Source organism: Temnothorax nylanderi, unplaced genomic scaffold (genome assembly GCF_030848795.1).
Source record: "Temnothorax nylanderi isolate EJ_2023f unplaced genomic scaffold, tnyl_v1.0 TNYL_tig0144_pilon, whole genome shotgun sequence".
Lineage (NCBI taxonomy): Eukaryota > Metazoa > Arthropoda > Insecta > Hymenoptera > Formicidae > Temnothorax > Temnothorax nylanderi.
This window is the reverse complement of record NW_027249206.1, coordinates 411142-434801: the sequence shown is the minus strand read 5'-3', so window position 1 is coordinate 434801 and position 23660 is coordinate 411142. Positions and strand designations below refer to the sequence as shown.

Below are 23660 nucleotides of genomic sequence, written 5' to 3'. Positions count from 1 at the left end.
TTTATGCTCAATTTTCAAGGTGTTCCCCAAGCACCACGAACTTTTTATTAGCTTTATCGTATTCAGGAGATCAAGATCTACAAAAAACACTATTTCTTTTACTTACACCTTTTTGGGCGAAATTCGTCCCTTTTTTAACATCCTCCTTTTTTGCACTTTATTTAACTTACCAAAATATATTTAAATCAGTTCTGCGACCGCATTTTGATGTTATACTTTTTCTCTTTCTTTGATGTTATACTTTTGCTCTTTCTTTAAATGTTTATTTCAATTTTCACAGATTTTCCGCTATTTTTCTCGATTATCTAAAAATCTAGACGTGATGGAGCAAAACGGTTTACGAATTCGGATTCAGTGACCCAAAATCTATAAGAAACACCTACTCTGATCCCAGTTGCTTTTCAAAAAAAATTTTTTGTGGTCCTGTGTAATCAAAGTCAAGCAACGTAAGCGCGGGTTACTACTCGGTTGGGTGACGGGCTCGAGAGCGGACTTTTTCGGGCTCGCGGCTGTACACACATGGCATAATATGTACCCGCAATATTTATTCGTTAAAATCTGATGTATCTGATAAATGACATGTCTGTGGCAACGTATTAGCATTACTTTTACTGCTATATGGGGACGTTTTTTTTAAATGTTGAATTGCAATGTCTTGTAGACGTCTACAAGACATTGCAATTCAGCGAACATTAGACGTTTGTGCAATGTCTTCAACATTCAATCTACGTTGAATCTACATTTCGCAACGTTGATACAATATTGCAAATGGTGAAATTCAATGTTTTTAAGATGTTGATTCGTTTGTGCTGTATGGGTACATGGTCTGTTTAAAAAGTAATGAGACTGAATTATTTTCTCAACAACTGGTAATACTGTAAAAACGAAACTGCAGTAGATCGAGAGCTACATTCATACTCTATCTTCAGTTAAAATTTCAATTTGATAACATTAACACATGTAATTCTACAATCTTTTGTATAACTGTATGTTTGGGTAACGCATCACAAAAATGGAACACAAGAAAATCGAGCAGCGTTATGCGAAGTTTGACACAGCAAATTCTGTGTCAAATTTCGGGATAACATGATAAAAACATTTAAAAAGTTGACAGTGAGAATGATTGGTGATCAATTAAATTAAATTTGAATCACCAAATTGTTTATGTTATTGGTGGCCCACCCCAGAACGGGATTCATCTTCACAATTTTACCGTCATTTAAAAATGCCTTGTGCCCGGGATAAACTTGATCTTTGCAAGTCTGTTTCAACTTCTTAAATATTTCCATCGCATTGTTCTGGAGTTTGACCTGTTTGACACAAAATTTGGTCGCATAACGCTGCTCGATTTTCTTGTGTTCCATTTTTGTGACGCGTCACCCAAACATACAGTTATACAAATAATTGTAGAATCACATGTATTAATGTTATCAAATTAAAATTTTAACTGAAGGTAGAGTATGAATGTAGTTCTCGATCTACTGCAGTCTCGTTTTTACAGTGTTACCAGTTGTTGAGAAAAAAAATTCAGTCTCATTACTTTTTAAACAGACCACGTATCTTTTCTTGAATCACTACGACTTTGAACAATCTCGATGAAAGCAAATTTATTGCGCGATGCGCGCTGCAAGTCAATAAGACCATATTGTGTGGAAAAGATAATATTGTGTGGTCAAAATGTAAGGTAACTGCGTTGCAGCATCTAAATAATTATTTATTTACACCACACCAATAAATATTTCAGTAACGAAATAACGTCACGTACACTTTATTAATCAGTCATAAAAGTAATAATTTATTCAGTAAGGTAGGCATACTTGGACCACAACGCTAGATACTTAATACTTTATGTGCCTGAGAGGTACTTAGACCGCAGAAGGTTAATTTAAATCACAGATTCCTATACAGATTACTGATTATTAACACCTCTGGGAATTCTTTTTCGTTCGAAACTTGGAACGCAAATACAAATAGTGATAAGTGGCGGTTATATTTCGAAAATCTATCTTCCGGGTTAGGTTAGGTTAGGTTAGGTTAAAATTGTGTCAATCATTATATAGTGTAACAAACTATTGGAACAATTTTCTATTTACTAAATATTGTCAAATATTAATATTAAACGTTTTGAATCGTATTTACAACGTGTAGCGTGTTTAAATATCGAAATAGATTTGATAAAGCTTCCATCTTTTATTTATCAACATTTAATTAAAACTGAAAACTGAAAGACAGTTACATGGAGATAAATAAAATATCGAAAAAGAGAGGATTCGAGTTTTCACGCGTATTTCTTTTATTACTCCACGAGTATTATACGCTCTTAAAATATCGAATCTTTTTCTTTTCTTATGTTCTGTATACATTCGTTTCTTGCCTTTCTGAAACATGGTGGCATGCCACACAAGCGTGTCATGTCCAAATACGATAGCAGTCTGAGCATTTCATAGAAAAGTCTGTGATCTAGATTCATCTTAAGGCGGCATAGTTTCATGTTAATCACATAAACATTAAATTGACATATTTGCTCAATTTCTTGCAATTTCAATTACGAGCATACCGGAGCATGCTTTGAATTTTTCTGACAAAAGACTTTCACCGAGACTTTCACCCGTCTTCTAAAATAATCCACAGCTCAGTTCTGGAGAAAAAGATTTATGACTGTAATGTATATATTTTTTAATTGGACAATATATTTATGGTATATTAATCACAATTGTGCTAAATATAATCCTTATTTACTTCAAAATTAAAAAAAATATTGAGTACAACGTGAATTGGACTTTTAAATAGTGTTTTATTGGAATATTTTTAAATTTTATATGTGGTCTCAAATTTTTGACTGGTAGCGTAATATATCCAATCCTTTTTCTTTTTCTACACGCAATGATTATTATTAAGATGCGAAATGTGTTTTAAAAAACACGTCTTCTTTTTACATTCTTTTCACATTCTTAACCAATTGTATCAACAGTTATTGAAACGAGAGGAAGTTGAGATATTTAATATAAGAATCGTCATAATCTCTATAAAGATTACAGCACTGATAGCGATTTCCGCGAGCAGATTACTCATTGGCGGATCACTTATCACGTTTCATGGACAGGCTAACAGTAATATCTCGTGGTCGCATCTTAAAGCGCTCTGTCACGTTTGAAAAAGCAACGAGTTAGCCGCTCGCATTATTCAATATTTTTTAATGGGAAACAAATTATATGTTAATCGCGCGATAATGCTTGCACCGCAATACATATAACACGATAATGCCTCTAGCATTACTATGGGCCGATATCACAGTCTCCGATTAACGTGATCCTCCGATTAAACTCACTCTTCGTCTCTTTCTAGGGGGACAGTTAGAAAGAGATGCAGAGTGAGTTTAATCGGAGGATCACGTTAATCGGAGACTGTGATATCGGCCCTATATGCTATAGAAATATTCACGTGCAACTCAATATATGCATAGTGATATAATGATATAAACACATGAATAAAAGAGGAGCTTATATATACGCTCGATTTCATTACGGATTATTTATCGTTTCTCACGTTCAACATACAATTTAGACAATTTCATTTTCTCGTGTTATTTAAAAGAACAAAACGGATGTTTTATTATAAATAAATATCCTGCGATGTGTGTGCTCGGTGTATCTTATAAGCTTCTAATTTACATTTGCATTTCGAGATAATTGATATTAGGAAACGCGTCCTCTCGTATTTCTATAAACGGACATTTATGAAATCACAATTTCATTTTGTGTTTTAACAATAGGCAATAGGCACTAGCATAATATTAGATAAAAAGTAGATAAAAAGGAATTATAACTTTTTAAGTTATATTTAGTTCAGAAAGTAGTATAATAATATGTAATATAATCGTTTTTTAATTAGAAAAAGTTCTTAAAATTTCATGATTTTTATTGAAATGTTTTAAGCGTGCGAGAAAATTTTACCAATAATAGTATTTTAAAAATTATCTAATATTCCAGAATAAAACATTAATATTCTATTGTTTAAAAATTCTGAAATAAAGCTACTGACATTTTTTTTTAAGAAGAATTGAAAAATTTCTTTCCACAAGAGTGAAAAATGTCTTGAAGCCAATAATGATTGTTTTGAATAATAAAAATTATTTCCAGCCTATGTAAGATAATTTATAATTATATTGACAAGTCTCTTAAATAAACTTGATCTAGAAATTCAATCGTCTGTATGGAAATTTTGAAAAAATACGCCTTTATAATCTCATCTATATTACCATAAAAATCGTATATTTGTATGTTAAAAACAGATAGTGAATTCCGCTGATTGTGCTACTCTACACTGATATGTCCTAAAGACGTACAAAGATATCTAAATCCGAAAAGTCGATATAAACGTCTTATAAATACGACCGATAAGATAATATTAAAGTTAGCATATTTTTAGTATTTTAGCTTAATGCATTAGGATAAACTTTAGCCGCTAAAGTACTAAAATATGCTAACATTAATATTTTGCAGTTTATCGATCAGAATGTTCGTTGTGTTTCGATATTTAAATAATTTCATATAAAGCGGTGCAAGTTGCTGGATTTACTAAGAGCGACTTCTACCAAACCTTCTCTGATTTATATCCATTTCTATCAATGCAGATTGATTAACTTTAATCTCGGTTTAATTTACTTCGTACCTTTTTCAAACGAGAAAAAGAGAGAAAGTAAATTAAACCGTTAATTTACATAGGTAGAAATGAGCATTAATCGGTAATTAACTTGTCATATAAAATCTGTAATATTTTATTAACAATAGATATTATCAATTTTTTTTATTTGACATGTAAGAAGAAAAGTAAGATTAAGAAGATCGTTAATTAAGTTAATTCGAGTTCGGTGGAACGCTAGTAGGCCAGTTAATTTACGGTTTTAAATCGAATTCGGAAGCTTAATTTAAGTATGTGCCATTCGATAGTAAATGGCACTAATATAAACATTTTGCGGTTCGTCAACCCCGCTCGTTTTTGCAAAAAAAATAATAATAATAAAATAAAAACCATAAAAAATTGGCCCTTTTCGACCTTTTAAGGTGGAAGCACATAAAATTGCAGGAGCCATGGGCAGAATGTAGAAGCCATATGCGCATGCGCTATGGTGTCTGCATTCTGCCCATGGCTTCTGAATTTCCAATTTACATAAACTATGCATTATGTATTTTTATGTAGATTGAAAATTTAGAAGCCATAGGCAGAATGCAGACACCATAGCGCATGCGCATATAGCTTCTGCATTCTGCTCTTTGGCTGCGTTCGGGGAACGCGCTATTAGCGCTATTGCATCATTCTATCTTTATCGCTCATCAGGTGTAAAACAAGGATAGAATAAGCAAATAGCGCTAATAGCGCGCTCCCCGAATCCAGCCCTTGGCTCCTGCAATTTTATGTGCTTCCACCTTTATTCGAAACGCTGTGAAAACCGTTCGAGCAAAATTACACATAGACAATTTTGTAGAGAACCAAATTTTCTTTAAAAAGTCCGGGAAGGCATTTCTCTAAAATAAATAGTCTAGGCGTGAGTGGCGCCCGAAGTCGCGCGATCGGAAAGTGTCTTTTCGACAAATTCGCAACCGGCCAGTAGAAAACTATAATTTTCGTAAACTTTATGAGTCGCTCTTTATGATTCTGGCCTCAAAATTCCAAAATTTTAACAATAATATAGCGGACCTAATGTTCAAATAGATGCAATTTGCGTGAAACTCGCTTTACATAGGTTTTTAAACTCGCTAAATTCGAATATAACCTTAAAATTATAAAATTTAAAATAACAGATTTGTTCAGAACGGAGAACACGTTTAACTTGTCTCGTATATACTCGAACTAATGACATGAATAATGTCAAATAGTTTTTCTATTATTCTGGCGATCGTGATGCAGAGGCCGGTATTCATAGTTCTTATTTCAAGACCGTCTTAAATAATGTTTTAAGATGCTAGTACTGTGATTGGTTCATGACATTTTAAGATTGTACTTAACGGTTTTAAATATAAGAACCGACTATGAATACCGACCAGTGAGTTGTGCTCTGCTCTAAAGCCGTAATCACACTACGGGTTACGGGCTCGGTTGCGGTGGAGGTTACGATTGAGTGTTGAAAACCAAGCAATCAGAACGAAGTAGTTCGCCGGCTAGGTTGCAGGTTATAATTTAGGCCGGTATTCATAGTCGGAACTTATTTTGAAGTCCGCCTTAAGTTAGATCTTAAGATGTTATAAACCAATCACAGAGCCGTATTAGCATCTTAAGACATTACTTAAGGGTCGACAGGAGACACGGTGGAGATCCCACGCGGCAAGCGTGAACTACGAATCGTAAAATCTATATTACGGCCAAAATAATGAGAAAATCGCACTTTAACTGCGATATTCGTAATCAGCAGCATCGCCTTCAAACTGCTACAGAGCGATTTTTTGGAAAAATGGTCAAAATAAATTTTCGAGTTTTTATCTCCACCGTGTCTCGATCAGCTGCTCCTGTCGACCCTTAAGACAGTCTTGAAATAAGATCCGACTATGAATACGGGCCGTGTAGTGTGATTACGACTTAACGAGCCGAAGATTCCATGGTTAGAATCGGACTTAACGACGACCTCAAAAATCTATATAGACATAGAGTTTTATGTAAGTTGCATTATTAAAAAATTTGAGTCCACCATATTGGTTCCGCCATTTTTAATTTTGGCGTCAAATTCGAATAGTACACCATAAAACCCCTTATACAGCAAGTTTCATAAAAATCGGACTAATAGTTTCTGAAATATAATAATAATAATAATTGCCTATAGGAACCATCCGTTCTGAAAGGATTAAGCAATACATATATTATTTTGTTAACGTAGTTATTAATTTCTTGGTTGTTTAACGTGTAGAAAAAACGATTGGAGGGGTTAGAAGTTTCGCTACTCTGTTGGTTGAATCGAATCACCGATTAAGCTAATCAGAGTATCTATGGTCAAAGCCACCTTAAAAGTTTGTATCATATTCTTAAGCATGCTACACATCCCAAGGATAATTAAGAGCATCTTGCAAAGAAAAGGAAATAGAGAATAAATGTGCGATCGTAACGATCGCGACACTGATAATAACGGTTGTCACCAAGTGACCAAAGGAGGAGAGGGTGACGCGACGCAACTGGATACCGCGGACACCGTACGATGCAGTGAACGAGGGGCCGAGGAAATGAGGGGATTGTATCGTACGGCGCGCCGGCTTATTACGTTGCTTACTTACGTGTACGTGGCCATTGCTCATCAGCGTGTAACCGTTAATCTTGCCGGTATCCTCGACGCCGTGCGAGGTTAAGCCGTTCCGCAGCGGCGACAGTAGCGACGGCAGCGTCTGCTTCTCGGCGCTTGCCGACGCTCCTTCGTTCCACGTGCTGACGGCACGCAACCTCGTGGTCATCGTCGTCGGCTCGATCACCCACACTCAATCGCTCGCCGACCGCTGGTTTCCGCCAACGGTGATCTTCGCGCAAGGCGCTAGAGAGTCCGAGCCGAGGAACCAATAGCACGACGAGACGGACGGCGAACGTCGCGATGCGTCGTCGTGCTTGTCGCTACCACTCACCAGTCACCACTCGCTAGTCTCGCTACTCGCAATCCACCCACCACACCACCGAGTAGCCGTAGCGCGTTGTATATACGGCGTTCGGCGTTCGGTCGCGGACGCCGCGGTGTTCGTGATGCGGTGGCGATACACGTCGTCGATGGGCGCCTGCGCACGCCGCAGTCCGAAAGATAAGCTCCTTCCGCACGTTGCTGTCTTGTCGATGGATGCCCCGCGCCCCGCAATGCATCGGCCGATGTTGCCTCCACGCAGGCTTAAGAGGAAGGGCGTTGTTCCGCACTGCTCCGCACTAAAATGCGTTCGAACTAACCGCCCGGTTTAGCGTTTTCTTCCCTCGTTCGTTTTCCGCTTCCGCACAACAGATCTCTATTGAAAACGAATTCACACGCTTAAATTTGCTTCGCACCTTCAACGATTTTTCTCTTGCAAAACTTTGAACCGTAGTGATTTTGTTTAAAATAAATTTTATTAATCATAAGAATAAGCATCGGCAGACGCAACACACTGTTTCCGGTGTGTTTGAATCCACGCTATGGAAATTTGAATTTTTGAAAGTGATGAACTTTTGGAAGACGATTTTGTTTGTTTTGTTATTTTTGAATATTTTCTCCGCTAGAAAAAGCAATGATTTAAGGGGATCTTGCAGTGACAAGCGAACTTCCTCGATGTCGATAATGTCAACCTTTCTAATTTTGTTTTCCCTATATCTGTCTTTGTCTAACGAAATGACATCTGTCCTTTTTTCGATTGCTCGCCATCTCTCGCAAGATCCGGCAACTACTGTTGCTGCTCTTCTTGTCATTCTGCATCCGTATTTGCAGTACTAAAATAAAATTCACATTTTTCTTTTATTGTACGCATTGAATCTTACTTCTACTTGCACGATATTATTCCTACATGTTTTCCTAAGGATAGGAGACAAACATTATGTATGTATAAACTGCAGAATTTTTGTTTTAACCAAATATTGTCGTCAGGTGACAGCTGTATGTGCCCAAATAAGTAACATTTTTAATTTTTTGGTGTTTTTTATATAAAATCGCGTTTGCTAGCCTAGATTTTTGTGCGTACTTTAATTCTGTAAAAGATTTTTGCAATTCTATAAAGCCAATTAAAAGATTTATGTGAAAACGATAATGTCGGTAAATCATACGGCTGCAGGATCCCCTTAAGAATTTCTTCGGCGCAGAATTGTAATGCGATGAAAAATAGATTTAATACGACAATGATCTATAATTCAATGACTTATTGACACTGATTAAGCATAAATTAAGACGTACACTACCGGCTAACAAGTTTGAAACCACTTATATGTCTGTTATATGAAATGTCTACTATATTATGAAAAGAGATAAAACTTATGCATTGTAATTTAACATATTTTTATTATTTTATTTATTATTTTATAATGAAAGAAAGAATAATGTAAAATGTTTGAAGATTTTACGAAAAATATTTCTTACAAGATGAAAACAGAGTATTAGACACTTTTTTTATCGAAGTAATCGCCCTTAAACATTTAATCGCTTTTTTTTACTAACCTATCTACAAGTTTGTTTGTTTTCTTCTAACTTCTATCCATCTTCTAGAATAGCTCAGGTTTGTGAAAAAGATTTTACGACCATAGTCCATTTCCTTGAAATTAAACAATGCTACGTTAATCTTAACTATGCTAAATATATAATGTCAATTTATTTTCAAATTAAGAAAAAGTATTGAGTAAGAGACTTTTATAGGTATTAGTGTTTTATTGGAATATTTTTAAATTTTATATGTGTTCTCAAACTTTTGTCCGACAATGTATGCCGAAACTGAAGGAGATTATGATTGTTTGTTGTCCATGATGTTATCCCTTTCTCAAATGGAAAAAACCATTAACTCTCCATTGGCCTTGTTCAGCAAACGAACGTCAGTGCTTTCATCCCATACAGCACAAAATATTTTCAAAAAATATTTCTACATATTTTTATAAAAATATTGCAAGAAACATTTTCAAATTGTTTTAAGAATATTTTAAAATGGTTTAAAAACCTTTTGTGTTAACATTTTTAAGAATATTTTAGGGGGAGAGGGAGAGAGGGGTAGAGGGAGAGAGGGAGAGAGGGAGAGAGGGAGAGAGGGAGAGAGGGAGAGAGGGGGAGAGGGAGAGAGGGAGAGAGGGAGAGAGGGAGAGAGGGAGAGAGGGAGAGAGGGAGAGAGGGAGAGAAGGGAGAGAGGGAGAGAGGGAGAGAGGGAGAGAGGGAGAGAGGGAGAGAGGAAGAGAGGGAGAGAGGGAGAGAGGGAGAGAGGGAGAGAGGGAGAGAGGGAGAGAGGGAGAGAGGGAGAGAGGGAGAGGGAGAGGGAGAGGAAGAGAGAGAGAGAGAGAGACTATTTGCGTGTCTTATTACATATGTCCTCCGGGGCGAAGCCCGGGTAACCAGCTAGTTCTTTATAAAATTTTGAATTTTTTGAGAAATGTCCGTGGTTGCTCTAACTTCCGCCATTGTTCAGGATTACAACCCAATTTGAAAAAAAATTCGGGATATCTAAACTTTTAAATTCTTTAAAAGAGTCGTACCCAATGACTCTTCCTGTTCAGATTTTCTTAATCAACCAAATCTTAAAGTATTATATATGAAATAGGGGCAGAAAAAACTGAGGAATATAATAGAATTCAAAAAATTGCTAATAAAGGAGTTACCGATAGAAATCGGTCTAAAAAAATCTACGTAATTGCTCTGATTTCCGCAAATTTTGAGATATCGAGTTAATTTTTTTTTATGGATAGAGTATCATTATATTAAATTTGGCGAGAATCGGTGAAAGGGTTGCCGATTTTTGCCTAAAAAGTGTATAAGTTATATAAGTGTATAAGATGTCATATTTGTCATCTTATATAGAGTATCATTAAAAGAAGGTTGTTTCGAATTTGGCGAGAATCAGTGAAAGGGTTACCGATTTCTGCTTTAAAAATGTATGAGTTATTTGATTACTACAGTATCATTTAAGGAAGGTTGTTATTGAATTTGGCGAGGATCGGTGAAGGGGTTACCGATTTCTGCTTGAAAAGTGTATAAGTTATACATGTAATTTATATTACATAGAGATACATTACTTTATATAGAGTATCATTAAAGGAAGGTTGGTATTGAATTTGGCGATGATCGGTAAAAGAGTTCATTCTTTATAAAATTTTGAATTTTTTGAGAAATGTCTGCCAATTTTGAGATATCGGGCTATTTATAATTCTATTATATTCTTCAGTCTTTTCTACCTCTATTTCATATAGTATAATTTTTTAAGATTTGATTGATTAGATCCAGCTTTATATGCGATTAAAGGTCCATATACGAAGGCCATATATGGACCATGTAGTCTGAACTCCCAAAGTCAATATTTATTTGACATTGCGTCGATTGTAAAATCCCACTTGTGCTACTAAGCTGACCCTCTATCAATTTATAAAAAGGTTAAATTTAAAATTAAGAACAGTGTGCAAATTAGAAACTTGCACATTGCTTCCTCATTATTACAGATCGTTACCATTGTTCCTATTTTATTTCGCTCATAAAGCTTCCTTTATGAGGAAGCCAAACTAATAAATACTAATAATTATGCATTAAATAAAATATAAGCTTATTTTTAATCACGAAAGTTCTATACTCCCGGGAAAAAAAGATTATATCTATCTCTATCTCTATCTCCATCTCTATATATAAAAATGAATGTATGTATGTTTGTCCGCTATGCAAATCTACAGTTTTCAAATTAGAACAACTAAATTTGGTATACTATCTCATGATACCTAACTTAGACCGTAGACCTATTTTGAGAACCGCATCATTACCGATTTTTTGGGAAACCGGTTCCAAAATTTTTCTAATGTCTGTCTGTCTGTCTGTCTGACCGCGAACTACTCATTCATTAGTGGATCGATTTTCTGGAAACCGGTACCAAAATTTGTATAATTTTTCGGGGATGGTGTCAATGAAGAATAAATTAATATGAGAAAATAAAAATAAAAATAAAAAAATAAAAAGGGCTTTCATACAAAATTGTCTAAAAAAGATCTTTAAAAAAAAAATTTTTTTTTGGGGTAAATATTACTATTCGGGGAAAAAACATCGTCTAATAAATTAGCCCGTAGAGGGTTTTGAGAAGGGGTCAAAGTGAGGGAAAAAGGTCTGCTGGGAAAGAATGTTTATTAGCATCAGTTACGTTTAGAATTTGATGATCAATTTAATTTGTGATGTTATTATTCTACTCTCACAGTTTTGAAATTAGAACAACCAAGTAGGCAAATGGTTATTTTAGGAAAATAGCTTCTGACTAGGCAAATGCTATCTGCCTGGCCAAATAGCTTTCACCATTTATTCTTGCTATTTTCCTAGTCAAATGCTATTTTCCTAGGCAGATGCTATTTGACTGAACCGCTGTTAGGCAAATGGTATTCCGCGCAGCATGCATTGGTGCACTTCAGTGACCCGCTTTAAACAGTTAAATACTTTTAAAGCGCGTCACTAATCTATACGCCGAAGGCGTGTCCTAAAATCAGTGAGAAGTTGTCGCGGGGCATGTTCATGGTCGCTACATCTCGTCGGTATGACAGGAATCATAACCTAATTCCTGTCAACTTTAACGATTAATATCTTGCTTCGCGGGGCAGAGCGACACTTTTTTCTGCCAGATTCTTTTGTTTCGTGCAAAAACGCGTCGAATAAGCCTAATTTCATCGATTTCTGTGCTAGGGTAGCTAAACTGAAGAATTACCCACCAATGCATGCTTCGCGGAATACCATTTGCCTAACAGCGGTTCAGTCAAATAGCATCTGCCTAGGAAAATAGCATTTGACTAGGAAAATAGTAAGAATAAATGGTGAAAGCTATTTGGCCAGACAGATAGCATTTGCCTAGTCAGAAGCTATTTTCCTAAAATAACCATTTGCCTACGACATATATACTATCTCATGATACTCTAACTTAGACCGTAGAGGGTTTTGGGAAGGGGTCTGAGCCTGGGGACAAGGGGCCCCCATACAACATTGTCTAAAAAAGATCCCTTTTTTCACAAAAATTTTTTGGGGAGTAAATATTACTATTCGGGGAAAAGAAGGAAGAGCTTTTGAGCCCGCGCGAAGCGCGGGCAAAAAAGCTAGTATTTTATATAAGTAATAAAGGCTAACAAGATTAAAAAGTTAGAAAATATGGAGCATCAAGCCGTAACTAGGTGTTGGCATTTAAAAATTCTATAATATATTTAAGTTAAAAAACTACAAAAAAAACTATTATCCTCAGTGTCGAAATATAAATTAGTCAGTCGGTTAAAAATTATCGCATAATTACATTAAAATTGTTAATTTAATTTTAATGTAATCTTATGCGATAATTTTTAACCGACTGACTAATTTATATTTTAACACTGAGGATGGTCCTATAATGGACTGAAACGTCTGTAGTTTTTTTGTAGCTTTTTAACTTAAATATAGAATTTTTTAACGCCAACACTTAGTTACGGCTCAATGCTTTATATTTTCTAACTAATTTTAAATTTATTATTGGTTCCATAATTTTTTTTTCAAATATTTTTTAAATATTATGAAATATTCTTAATTAAGGAAGATTGAGTCCGATCTCTGAGAATTAAAAAAATATCAGAAATTGATAAACATCGGTAAGCATGTTCTTTAATAAGACTTCCCACAGCTCCCATAAAAACTTGAAATTAATTAGGACGCTCATTCGCGAGATATCGCGATTTTAATTTAACACGTGTTCTTATGGGAAACTGCATTCTTTTGAATAAACCAGATATACTAATAACCAGATTGTAGACTTTGATCAATTTTTTTAAGGGTATAGTGTATTAATCAAAGAAAAACATATTAAAATTTCAGAACTTTTAGGACGTTTGTTTTCGAGAAATTAATTAAAGTATCACGAAATTCGGCTATTCTGGAGATGTATCAATTAAGCGTTGGCGTAAGAGCGGCAACGTCGCAAACAGCTGATCTCTCTATCCCAGTCTCTCGCTCATATTCTCTCTCATTCATTCGCATTCTGTCAGTATCGAGTTAACCTCCAAGGTTTTTTTAAAAACATTATTAGAGATACACATTTTGATTGAACGGCATCGTAAAAGGTGATAAATAAATAACACAACCAACAACTACATAACCTGAACTGTCAGACTCTGCTTTGATAATAAGTGAATAGTTAGATTGGTTTACGCGAGGCTTGCCAACGTATTTTTTTTTTTTTTCAAAGTTACATGCAGGTCATTTTCACTTTCAAAAGTTAGTCAAAGAAAAATAGAATATTCGCAAATTCAGCCAAAAAAATGGCTTAGCAATCAAAAATACTTTTCCAGATGATCATTTTTGGCTCTGGCTACCATCTGATACATTTTCAAGCTTTTCGATGAATTTTGAACAAAGATATTTCGGAGTTTTGAATTTTGATCACTTTTGTCTACGATTGTACCAGTCGAACATTCCAGAAAGCTGCATGGTAGCTCATCTTTCCGTGCTAGTTCGCAACGACGCCGCTAGCCGGCGCATAATGGTAAGATTAACTCGTAAGTAAATTTCAGTTGGGGGCTAATATAAGCAACCCTCCGGCGAAGCAAAATCATAACATTCGCAAGACATATCTTTGCCAGCAATACAACGCGAGGCTCATCCAACACTGCTGCGATGATATAGATATACAAAATAATATTTTCCAAAGTAAGATGTAAAGATGTATATTTTTTAAATAATAAAAAAATCTTTTAAACGTAATGGCTTGCAACAATTATTGCTGATTGGGTTATTTTTTGAAGCTTTCTAAAAAATTTTACAAATATTATTGAATATATTTATTTGCAATTTTTTAAAAATATTTTTTAAAATATTTTTCTGACATAATCTGGCGCATGATGTAAATATAAAGGTGTACCAGTCCCGTGGATGCGCAGCCGTCCTAAATAATGGCCAATCAGAAATGCCCAGAAATGTTCAAATCCAATATGGCTGCTGTCATAAAGAAGACGAATAATAAACACGCGTAAGGAAGAGCAAAACATTAAACGTTTTGAAATAATCGCATTTGTAAATCGCGGAATTACCGAGCAAATTATATTAGCGTCGGCGGAAAGAGCGAAAGCAAGAAAATATTCTAATCCCGCACGGTTTAACCGTCTCTTGTGTTTAGCGATTCGTTTAAAACATAGTGTAAGTATAATTTTTATAAAGACAACACAATAAAGGCCACCGCACAATCAAAAACATAAGCAATTGGGAACAGATATTAGAGATAAGGAATAAGGATTTTATTTTTTGATTTTTGAAAGTAACTTTTATTCCAATTTTCCAGGTTAGGTTACGTAGTGTGTACAAGCTATGAAGCCCATTGTTTATATATTTTATTTTGCGTTGATCTGTTTATTATTACTCATTCCTTCTTCCTAATTACTAATATCTGTTCCCTGTTTCCTATATTTTCGATTTTTCGGCGGCCTTAAGTATCAAAAGCTTCTCTGTCAGACGATGCTGCTTATATTAAAAAGCAAAAATTATTTAGGGGAGACCGGGGCTAAAAAGTCTACGGGGTAAATACGTCTAATCAAATATCTCGGAACCTGTATATTGTGCGAACTCGCTATTAACATTGTAAACGCTGCTTATGGTACCCATGTGACCAACGGAGTTTCGGCAGGTTACCTGCCGTGTTATGATTTTTACGAGGGCAAACGTGTTTTCGGAAGGTAAAAGTGAAATTTTCTGCGCGTGGAAATTTGGTAATATCTGCAATAATATTTGCTCTCCAAATCTCGAGGTACGTGATTATAAAGAGTAATGCATGCTGAACACGAATCCAGTGTAGTTTTTTCATTATCGTTGATGTCTAATATTTCATGAGCGATCAAACCTGAAACTTGTGTTTGGGGCTAATCAGTCTACAAGCACCCGGGGCTAATCGGGCTAATCTTGTCACTGTGGCGCGCCGGGCGCACGACTTCAGCTCACGGCGATTTCAGGTTAGGTTTCCCTCGAGCGTGATTCTGTCTTCCCTTGCACGTGCGTCAGTTTGTGTAAGAGGGAAATGGTACGCACGTATCGTCGCAAAACGGGTGTTTTGGCCGACCGAAAAGATGGCGGACCGTTGTTTTCGAGATCGCTCGCGCTCACGGCACGTCGGCGAGGTACGGCGAGGCACGGCACGGCTCTGAGATCCCGCGAGAGAGTTGACATGCCGCGCGCGCGGTAGATCGTCCCGACTCCCGGCCGCGGTAAATTGTCGTTGTTGGTCGTTAAGTCAGTGACAGTCGCGCGTGCGACCGCATCGTCCAGCGTTCGCCGCATCGTCTCGGCGTCATTGTCGCCGCCGTTGTAGTGGTGGTGGTGTCGGTGGTGGTCATCGTCGTCGTCGTCGTCGTCGTCGTCGTCGTCGTCGTCGTCGTGGTGGTGGTCGTGGCCGTCGTCGTCGTGGTGGTCGTGGCCGTCGTCGTCGTCGTCGTCGGCGCGTCGAGGAATCGGCGCGAGGACGCCGTCGAGTCGGTAAAATGGTCGCGCTCCACCGCGAGCTTTTCTAACCCCCCCTGTCGCTATTTATCGCTCACCCGCGAGAAACGCGGCTTGGTTAGGTTGCTCGAGGGTCCGCGCTGATCCTATGGCACCGGAACGCCGTCACGCGTGTTCCCCGTGGTTGCCCGCGTTGACAATGTGACGTGCCGTTTGGAGTTTACGATTTGGTTAACCTCTGTATTTACGTGCCTAAATTGTTTTATGGAATAGGTAAAACAATTATTTTTTAATAATGTTTCGCATAAAAATTTTAAATAAATTTTTATATTTTTCTCTTAAAAAAAATTATTAAAATGTATCCTATCATTTTTCAGGATTAGATGTACGTATATGTATTGAAAATGCAGTGTGACCGATTAGCCCCGGGGGGGGGGGACCGATTAGCCCCGGCATTTTTGAGATTTCAATTTTTCCACCGTTGTCGTTTTTGCTCTATACCAGTTAAACAAAGCGACGTAGATAAAAATTTCTTTGATAAATTTTGTAGCTAAAGGTTCACTCTTTACAGTCATATACCACATTTAACTAAAGTTATTTATTTTGTTGTTAAAAATCGGCACCGAAAAAAACCAGACTGTTTAGCCCCGGTCTCCCCTACTAAACATTATTAAAATAAATAAGTTTATTATTATTTGTAGTATTATTATTCTATTAGACTTTAAGTTTAAATAAATATATTTTATTAATGTACGATTAATTGAGTATTCGAATTTCGCGGTTGCATTCCTGGGCATTTCTTATTGGCTCAATATGCACGTTGCGTACCAACACGTGATGTCATCATGCGCAATGGTACACCTTTATATTTACATCATGATCTGGCGGACATAGAAACATTCTAAAAATATTTTTGTGAATTATTTTAAGGTGATGCTGGAGCCGTCTGTTTTACCGGCATTTTTTGTCGGAACGTAGCGTCGTATTAATTTGACAGAATTAAAAATCCTTCTCCAGAATTGCAGTACATACATTAATGATTCAGGGGAACTCCGATTTTATATGGAAAACGAGAAAAAATTACGAAAGTACAGATTTCCTTATCCTACTTTTATCCCAATATGGCGTCTCGAGTTGCGGCGAGCTGTCAGCTCGTCACAAGATGTATTTCATATAAGAGATATACCATTAGTACGAACGCGAAAACAAGTTCCCCTGAATTGCACAACAAGAAAAACATCGATGAACCCCCCAAATCAAGATTTGGAAGCGTAATATAAAAGTATAATATCGATGTGTATTGTGCGTATGTGTGCGTGCAATGTAGCGTGCTATCCTTGTCTATATCTTTGTCTATATAAGGACAGATATAGTCGATAACATAGAAAATGGTAATTTTGTCCGTTATACAGACGGCTCCAGCATCCCTTTAATCTTCCTAAAAAATATTTTGAAAATATTTTAAAAATACATATTTTGTGCTGTATGGGATGTTAGCGTCGTGCCGCGCCTGTATGTTTATCATTGCATTAGTGCAGCATTGCCACATAGTTTTCTCAGCTCAAGGGTCACTATTTCCAACGTCTATTAAACTCTAACTAACGAACTAACCGTTAACTTTTTAGAATAGTCAATAGGCTGTTCTGAAAAGTTTACGGTCGGTTAGAGATTAACTGACGTTGGAAATAGGCCCCCAACACAGACTTGTAAGAACAAGAGGAGGAGACATCGACCGGTACATCGATCTGTTACAGTAAAGTTTAGGTTTGGCAATTTCGCGAGTTTCGTGTAGACTGTACGTATTTGCTTTTGCATCGAGTGCTGCGCTCATTGTCAGATATGATATATCACACATTAGCGCTTTCTAAGTTTAATCTAAAAATTGTATTAACGAAATTTTGGAAAATAACCATACAAACTCTTCTCAACAAAATTAAAGGGTCACTTAAAATCAGCACTAAAAAGGAACAAATTCAAAGTCACATATCTTTGTGAAGAATAATTGCAGAGCAATGTTTGGAAAAGCGTTTTAAAGCTTAAAGTCTCAATTTTCGAATACTTCGAAGTTTGTTTCTCTGCAAAGATCTTACTACAAACGGCGCTAGTTTAAGGTAAACCTTGCAAAATTGAAGAATAAACTTCAACTTTGCTAACGTGCACAAAGAGAACGAAATTTATTATGCTTTTTTAATCATTATGCTACAATTTTTTTATTGAGTTAAGACGATTTAACAGGGTAATGCATTTTCACGTCTTTTCTCTTAAAAATGTGTTCTCTCGTATTCTGCCGCTGGATTTAGCATTATCCAAGGTATACATGAGGGAGGTTGCGTGGTCAGACTTACACCTCTCCTGTGTGTGTGCGTGCGTGCGTGCGTGCTTGTGTGTGCGTGTGTGTGCGCACGTGTGCGTGTGTGTGGGTGCGTATGGGTGTGTGCGTGTGGGTGTGCGTGTAAGTGTGTGCGTGTGCGTGTGTGTGCGCGCGCGCGTGTGCGGGTGTATGCGTATGGGTGTGTGCGTGTGCGTATAGGTGTGTGTGTGTGCGTGTGCGTGCGTGTGTGTGTGCGCGCGCGCGCGCGTGTCTGTGTGCGTGCGTTTGTGCGTGTGAGTATACGCGCGTAATCACTTCTTAATTAACGCGTGATGAAATGATTCGTATCATCAGAGATAACGATTTTGGGTGCGTTCGCGGAGCACGCTATTAGTACTATTGCGTCATTTTATCCTTGTTTTACATTTAATGAGCGATAAAGATAAATTTAGGTAGAAGGATGCAATAGCGCTAATAGCGTGTTCTACGAACGCACCCTTTAAGACTCGCGCACATAAATGTACTACGGGAGTGACAAATGACAAACTGCGGAGTCCTTATTTCTGTTGTGCGCTTGCGCATAAGCCTGCACAACTAGGCTTCGTATCACATTCATTTTATGGCTGTTTATTAATTGTCAAGGGGAAAGGATAGTTTTCGAAACATTTTCGAAGTGCGCTAAAGCGATCTGGGGTCCAATTCTGTACACGCTTACCGACAACTATCGGTTCGATAAGCGTCGTTGCGCAGCTTTTATACGATATGAAAAACCTGCGCAACGACGCTTATTATCGAACCGATAGTTGTCGGTAAGTGTGTACAGAATATGGGCCTATTCTGTAACTCTTAATGACAGTTTACGTTATCGTTATATTTGCGTTGCGCAGATATTATATATGGTAAAAAAGCTGCGCAACGAGAATATAACGATAACGAAACTGTCGTTAAGAATTACAGAATAGGCCACCTAGACACGTATTATGCATGGGACTTTTCGAAATAGATTCCGATCGGAATTATTCTATTTTCTCTATAAAACAATAGTAATTTAGGAAATAGGAAATAACTATACAATTCCGATCGGAATCCATTCCAAAAACACAGGAGCCTTAAAATAAAATAGATAATCTGTATAAAGAATTAAAGAAAAAATAAAACATAAAATACAAACGAAAATAAAACAAACAGATCTATTTTTATAAGATAAATCAGGTCAGTTTCTAATTTGTTTTAATACCGATATGTAACAGAATAAGAATTACAAATATGAAAAAACCAAGTTACTAATTTTTCTACAAGTTATCGAAAAATTCTTAAAAAAGTAGTTGAGATTTAAGAATGTTTGTTAGAAATTTGTTTTATAATTTGCAATATAATTTATATTACAGTACCTATATCAACACTATAGTATTGATAATATATCAAACGTGATTTGTTACAGGATGTCCCCAAATTGAATAACATTGCAATAACAAATTTTTTGGTCAATTTAAAAATAATTGAAAAAAGGCGTTTCGCGTACTTTAAGAAATCAAATGAACAGCAAATCAACATGTTTAAACTTTAAACAATTAATTTCAAGTGTAATTTACTTTGATAGAACCTTAATAAAAATCTTAATTATAAAGTTATATAATACAAAATTTAAAAATTGCAATAAATTTGTGATTTTGTTGGATATCTCTGCTAAGAGAAAACCGATTCCGAAACTGGAACTAGAAAATCTGTGAAAGAACATCCAGTGATTTTATGATACCCTAGATACATAAACATTTGCTCCTATATACACTTTTTCTGTTTATCTTATTGTTAGCCATATTCCATGCAGATTCGCAAACTTCCTTTTGTGAAGACCTAAATCACCGAAGTAACATCGACCTGCCGTTCAGCTGGCGAAGCAAACGGTAATAATCGGACGCGACGGCGGCGACGGCCGCTGCTTACTTCGACGTAGCGAACGGTAGTGGGGACGGTAGCGACCGCGCGATTGGCTCGTGCTACTTGGAGCAACGGGAGAGGGCAACCCTTCGCGAGGGGAGTACATCTCATGACGGTCGAATCTACCCGTCTACCGTTTACGTCGAACACATCGAGTACAATTGAATTTACTGGTATTTGGCTTTGCCGTTTCGCACTTCGCGGTCGCGGTCGAATTCTTTTTCGAGTTTCCCTCACCGCTGTCCGTCGCAATTCCCAGTTTCGAATTTTGACTCTTCGTGTCGTGTCAGCCGGTCGCGAGCGACGTATGGCAGGCAGTTATAGCTCTTCTGGTACGTTCGAGCATCTCTCACGAAGTGACGAAAAGAGGCCGTAGCCAGGCGTGAAAGACGCGGCTAAAGGCGGTGGTGAGTCAAGGCGGCAAGGGCGTCGATGTGCTCCACTGAGGAGTCGCGACGGCACCAACGACAGCGGCGGCAGGTGGGAGTAGCGCCGCTCCTCGTACCTGACTTTTATGAGAGTAGGGAGCGTCGCGCAATATTCCGCGCAACCGACATTGTGCGGGGATCGAAGCTCTAACTAACGGCTATCGGCCAATTCGCGCAGATCCGGTGAGTCATCGTTAATCGCCAGGCGTACGAATCGCTGTTAATCCCGTGATTGAGGATGGATTCGCGGATCCAGGACGCCTTCAACGTCGTCCTCCTCAAGAGGGATCACGACTCCGTTGACGATTTCGAGCATCTCGGTCACGACGGCTCTCCGGACGACCGTCCGGAGCAGCAGCAGCAGCAACAGCCGTCACCGCGGCCGATTGACGCGCCACGTGTCGATGATCTGCTGCATATCGGCGATTCCTTTCAGGATTCCGTATTACCCAGCGCGCTTCTTGACGCCGAAGCGAAACCCGTGCCGGCTACACCGCCGCCTTCCGCGGATTTCGACAAGTGCGCGGCTATGGCGCAATCGTCGGACCCGTTCCAGCAGCCGCTGGACCCGGTCGATCCCAAGCTGGCCAGCATGACATTCGTCGAGACCGAGCGGGCCTACCGTCACCAGTTTCACGATGACGATGATGACGACGACGACAATGACAACGACGACAACAAGGAGGAAGAAATAAATCTCCAGCCGCCGTTGTTACCGACCTCGACCGCGACCACCGTTCAAGCTGACAGCGACTTTCTGCTGTCGTCGTCGACGAAAGCCGTCGACAGCAAGGTGCAACCGATCGAGGAACGCGAGGATCCCGCAACACTGTTCACCGATTATGGAAAACGACATGAGCGTGATGTCACTCCGCTGGGCAGTACCAATGTCAACGAAGATTTTACGCAGAGCATTAGATCGTCGATGCTGCCGGCGCCGGAGAAATCACCACTGATAGATTTCCTCGGAGACGACAGTGAGTCGTCAAGGGGGGACAAGATTAAGAATATCACGGACGATGACTCGTGGAACATGGTCAAGAGAACAGACCTGAAGCGGGAACAGGCCAGGGCGTTCGAGCCACCGACGAAACCGCTACCCCCGTTACCTAGAGAGGCGCAGCTCCTGGAAAAGGCACGCCAGGACGTGTACGAAACATCGAGTGACTTCTTAGCCGCGGAGACCGCCAAGCCGTCACCATCGCTGCCGCAGCAAACCGTCGACTCGAAGCACGAGAGTGTCAATAAACGGCGTGAAACGCCGAAACCCAAGGAAGCCGATCACGTCTCTTCTCGCCCGATCGGCAAAAAGAAGCAGGAGATCGAGATCGCGCCGAAGGAGATATTTAGAGATATGGGATTGGGTGAGTTCTTGTTTCGTTTTGTTTCAACAATAAATTACCGCGATCTCGCCTGCGTAAAGTTCAAGTAATCATTTACTATGAGAATCATTCTACCCAGACAGCACGCATGTCCAAAATCGGGACGGAAGATGTCTTAAAGACATCTTTAAGATTAGACATTAAGATAAGACATTATAAGACGTCTTAAAGATGTCTTATATGCCTTAAAGATGTCCCAATTTTTGGACATGGTGCTGTCTGGGTACTTATATACTCTCAAATATAGCAAATGTCACGTTTGGCTACTGTATACCCTACTTCGGTCAGCGAAAAAAATTAAAGCTTATTTATTGTAATAAAGCCTGAAGGTTCTTGTCTTCCAAGGAAGAACGCGGTATCGCGATTTGCTTATTTCTATCTTGGTTCGTATCTAGAGTTCATATCTCGAGCACTTTGTTTCTATCACAGAATGTGGAAAATATTTTCCCGCTCAAAGTTCTTAGTATCATACACGCATGTTAGTTCAGGAATCGAACTTCGGATCTCTCGTTTAATGGACGACTATTCTAGCATACCCTATCTATCCTTAGCCATCAATTCTATTCTCTTCAAAATTAAATATAGATAAAGAACTTGAGTTTCATGATAACAGGTTGACAAACATTTTTTCTCAGCTAGCGATCTCGCAAATATAATATTAAGTATATATAGGATGCCATGTAATGCTATATAGTTCATGTTTGATTTTAACTTGATTATACATATCAAGCCCTTTCTTTTTAGTTATTCGGCTCCAAGAAAATTAAACGGGTTAAAACGGTTCCAAAAACGATTAACACAATATTATAATATATATAATAAATAATAATAAAGTTGAATGCAAATTCAATTAATGGTCTAAAAATTACTGTACGCAGTAAAAAATTTTGTGTATTTTTGTTAAAAATGGAACTTGTTAAAATTTTTGTGTTAAAAATGTAACATACTTATGTGTTAATTTAACTAATTTTGATTATGTTATCTGTTATCTTATATTTTTTTGTGTTAAATTTATATTTAAGTAAATCAATTAATGTTAAAATAACATATTTGACATTTAATCGTAAGATTAACATAAAAATAATGTAGTTTTGTTAAAAAAATATCCTTTTTATTTATATTTAACATTATATAGATGTGTATTGTACGTACAAAAATGTTAAATTAACATGTTTTTTATTTATATTTAACATTATACAGATGTCTGTTGTACATAAAATTTTCGTTCACATATCATTAAACTTTTCTTTATTTTGTGTTAAATTATGGACATAATATTTGTGTTATAATTTGACATATTCACATTATGTTAAATTAACACAAAAATTTGAGTGGACCGTTTGGGACATGTGATTTTATGTTATATTTAACACAAATTTTTTTACTGTGTAAAGATCAGGAAGGGGGATATCAAATTTTAACGAAATCGGAGAAGCAACAGCACAAACATTCAAACGGAATTCCGCACAATGGAGTAACATCGAATATGCATCTAATATTCGTGAACCAATATAGTCTTGACG

General features: G+C 37.5%; 2 protein-coding genes across 5 annotated transcripts in view; one reads left to right on the top strand and one right to left on the bottom strand.

Moving 5' to 3' along the window:
• Lace (serine palmitoyltransferase long chain base subunit) overlaps positions 1-23660 on the bottom strand; it is a 59489-nt gene that overhangs the window by 27605 nt on the left and 8224 nt on the right. For 2 of the 3 annotated variants that reach the window (XM_071714666.1, XM_071714664.1), the window contains exons 2-3: positions 9140-9233; positions 7260-7964 (exon numbers count right to left, since the gene is read on the bottom strand). In XM_071714666.1, coding sequence (XP_071570767.1) covers positions 7260-7433 — 174 coding nt within the window. In that variant the 5' untranslated portion in view covers positions 7434-7964; positions 9140-9233. The remainder of the gene's footprint in view (positions 1-7259; positions 7965-9139; positions 9234-23660) is intronic. The other variant, XM_071714665.1, reaches the window with a different exon arrangement.
• Rtnl1 (reticulon) overlaps positions 20456-23660 on the top strand; it is a 75992-nt gene continuing 72787 nt past the window's right edge. The window contains exon 1 of one of the 2 annotated variants that reach the window (XM_071714660.1): positions 20456-22119. In XM_071714660.1, the coding sequence (XP_071570761.1) occupies positions 20994-22119 (1126 nt within the window). In that variant the 5' untranslated portion in view covers positions 20456-20993. The remainder of the gene's footprint in view (positions 22120-23660) is intronic. The other variant, XM_071714659.1, reaches the window with a different exon arrangement.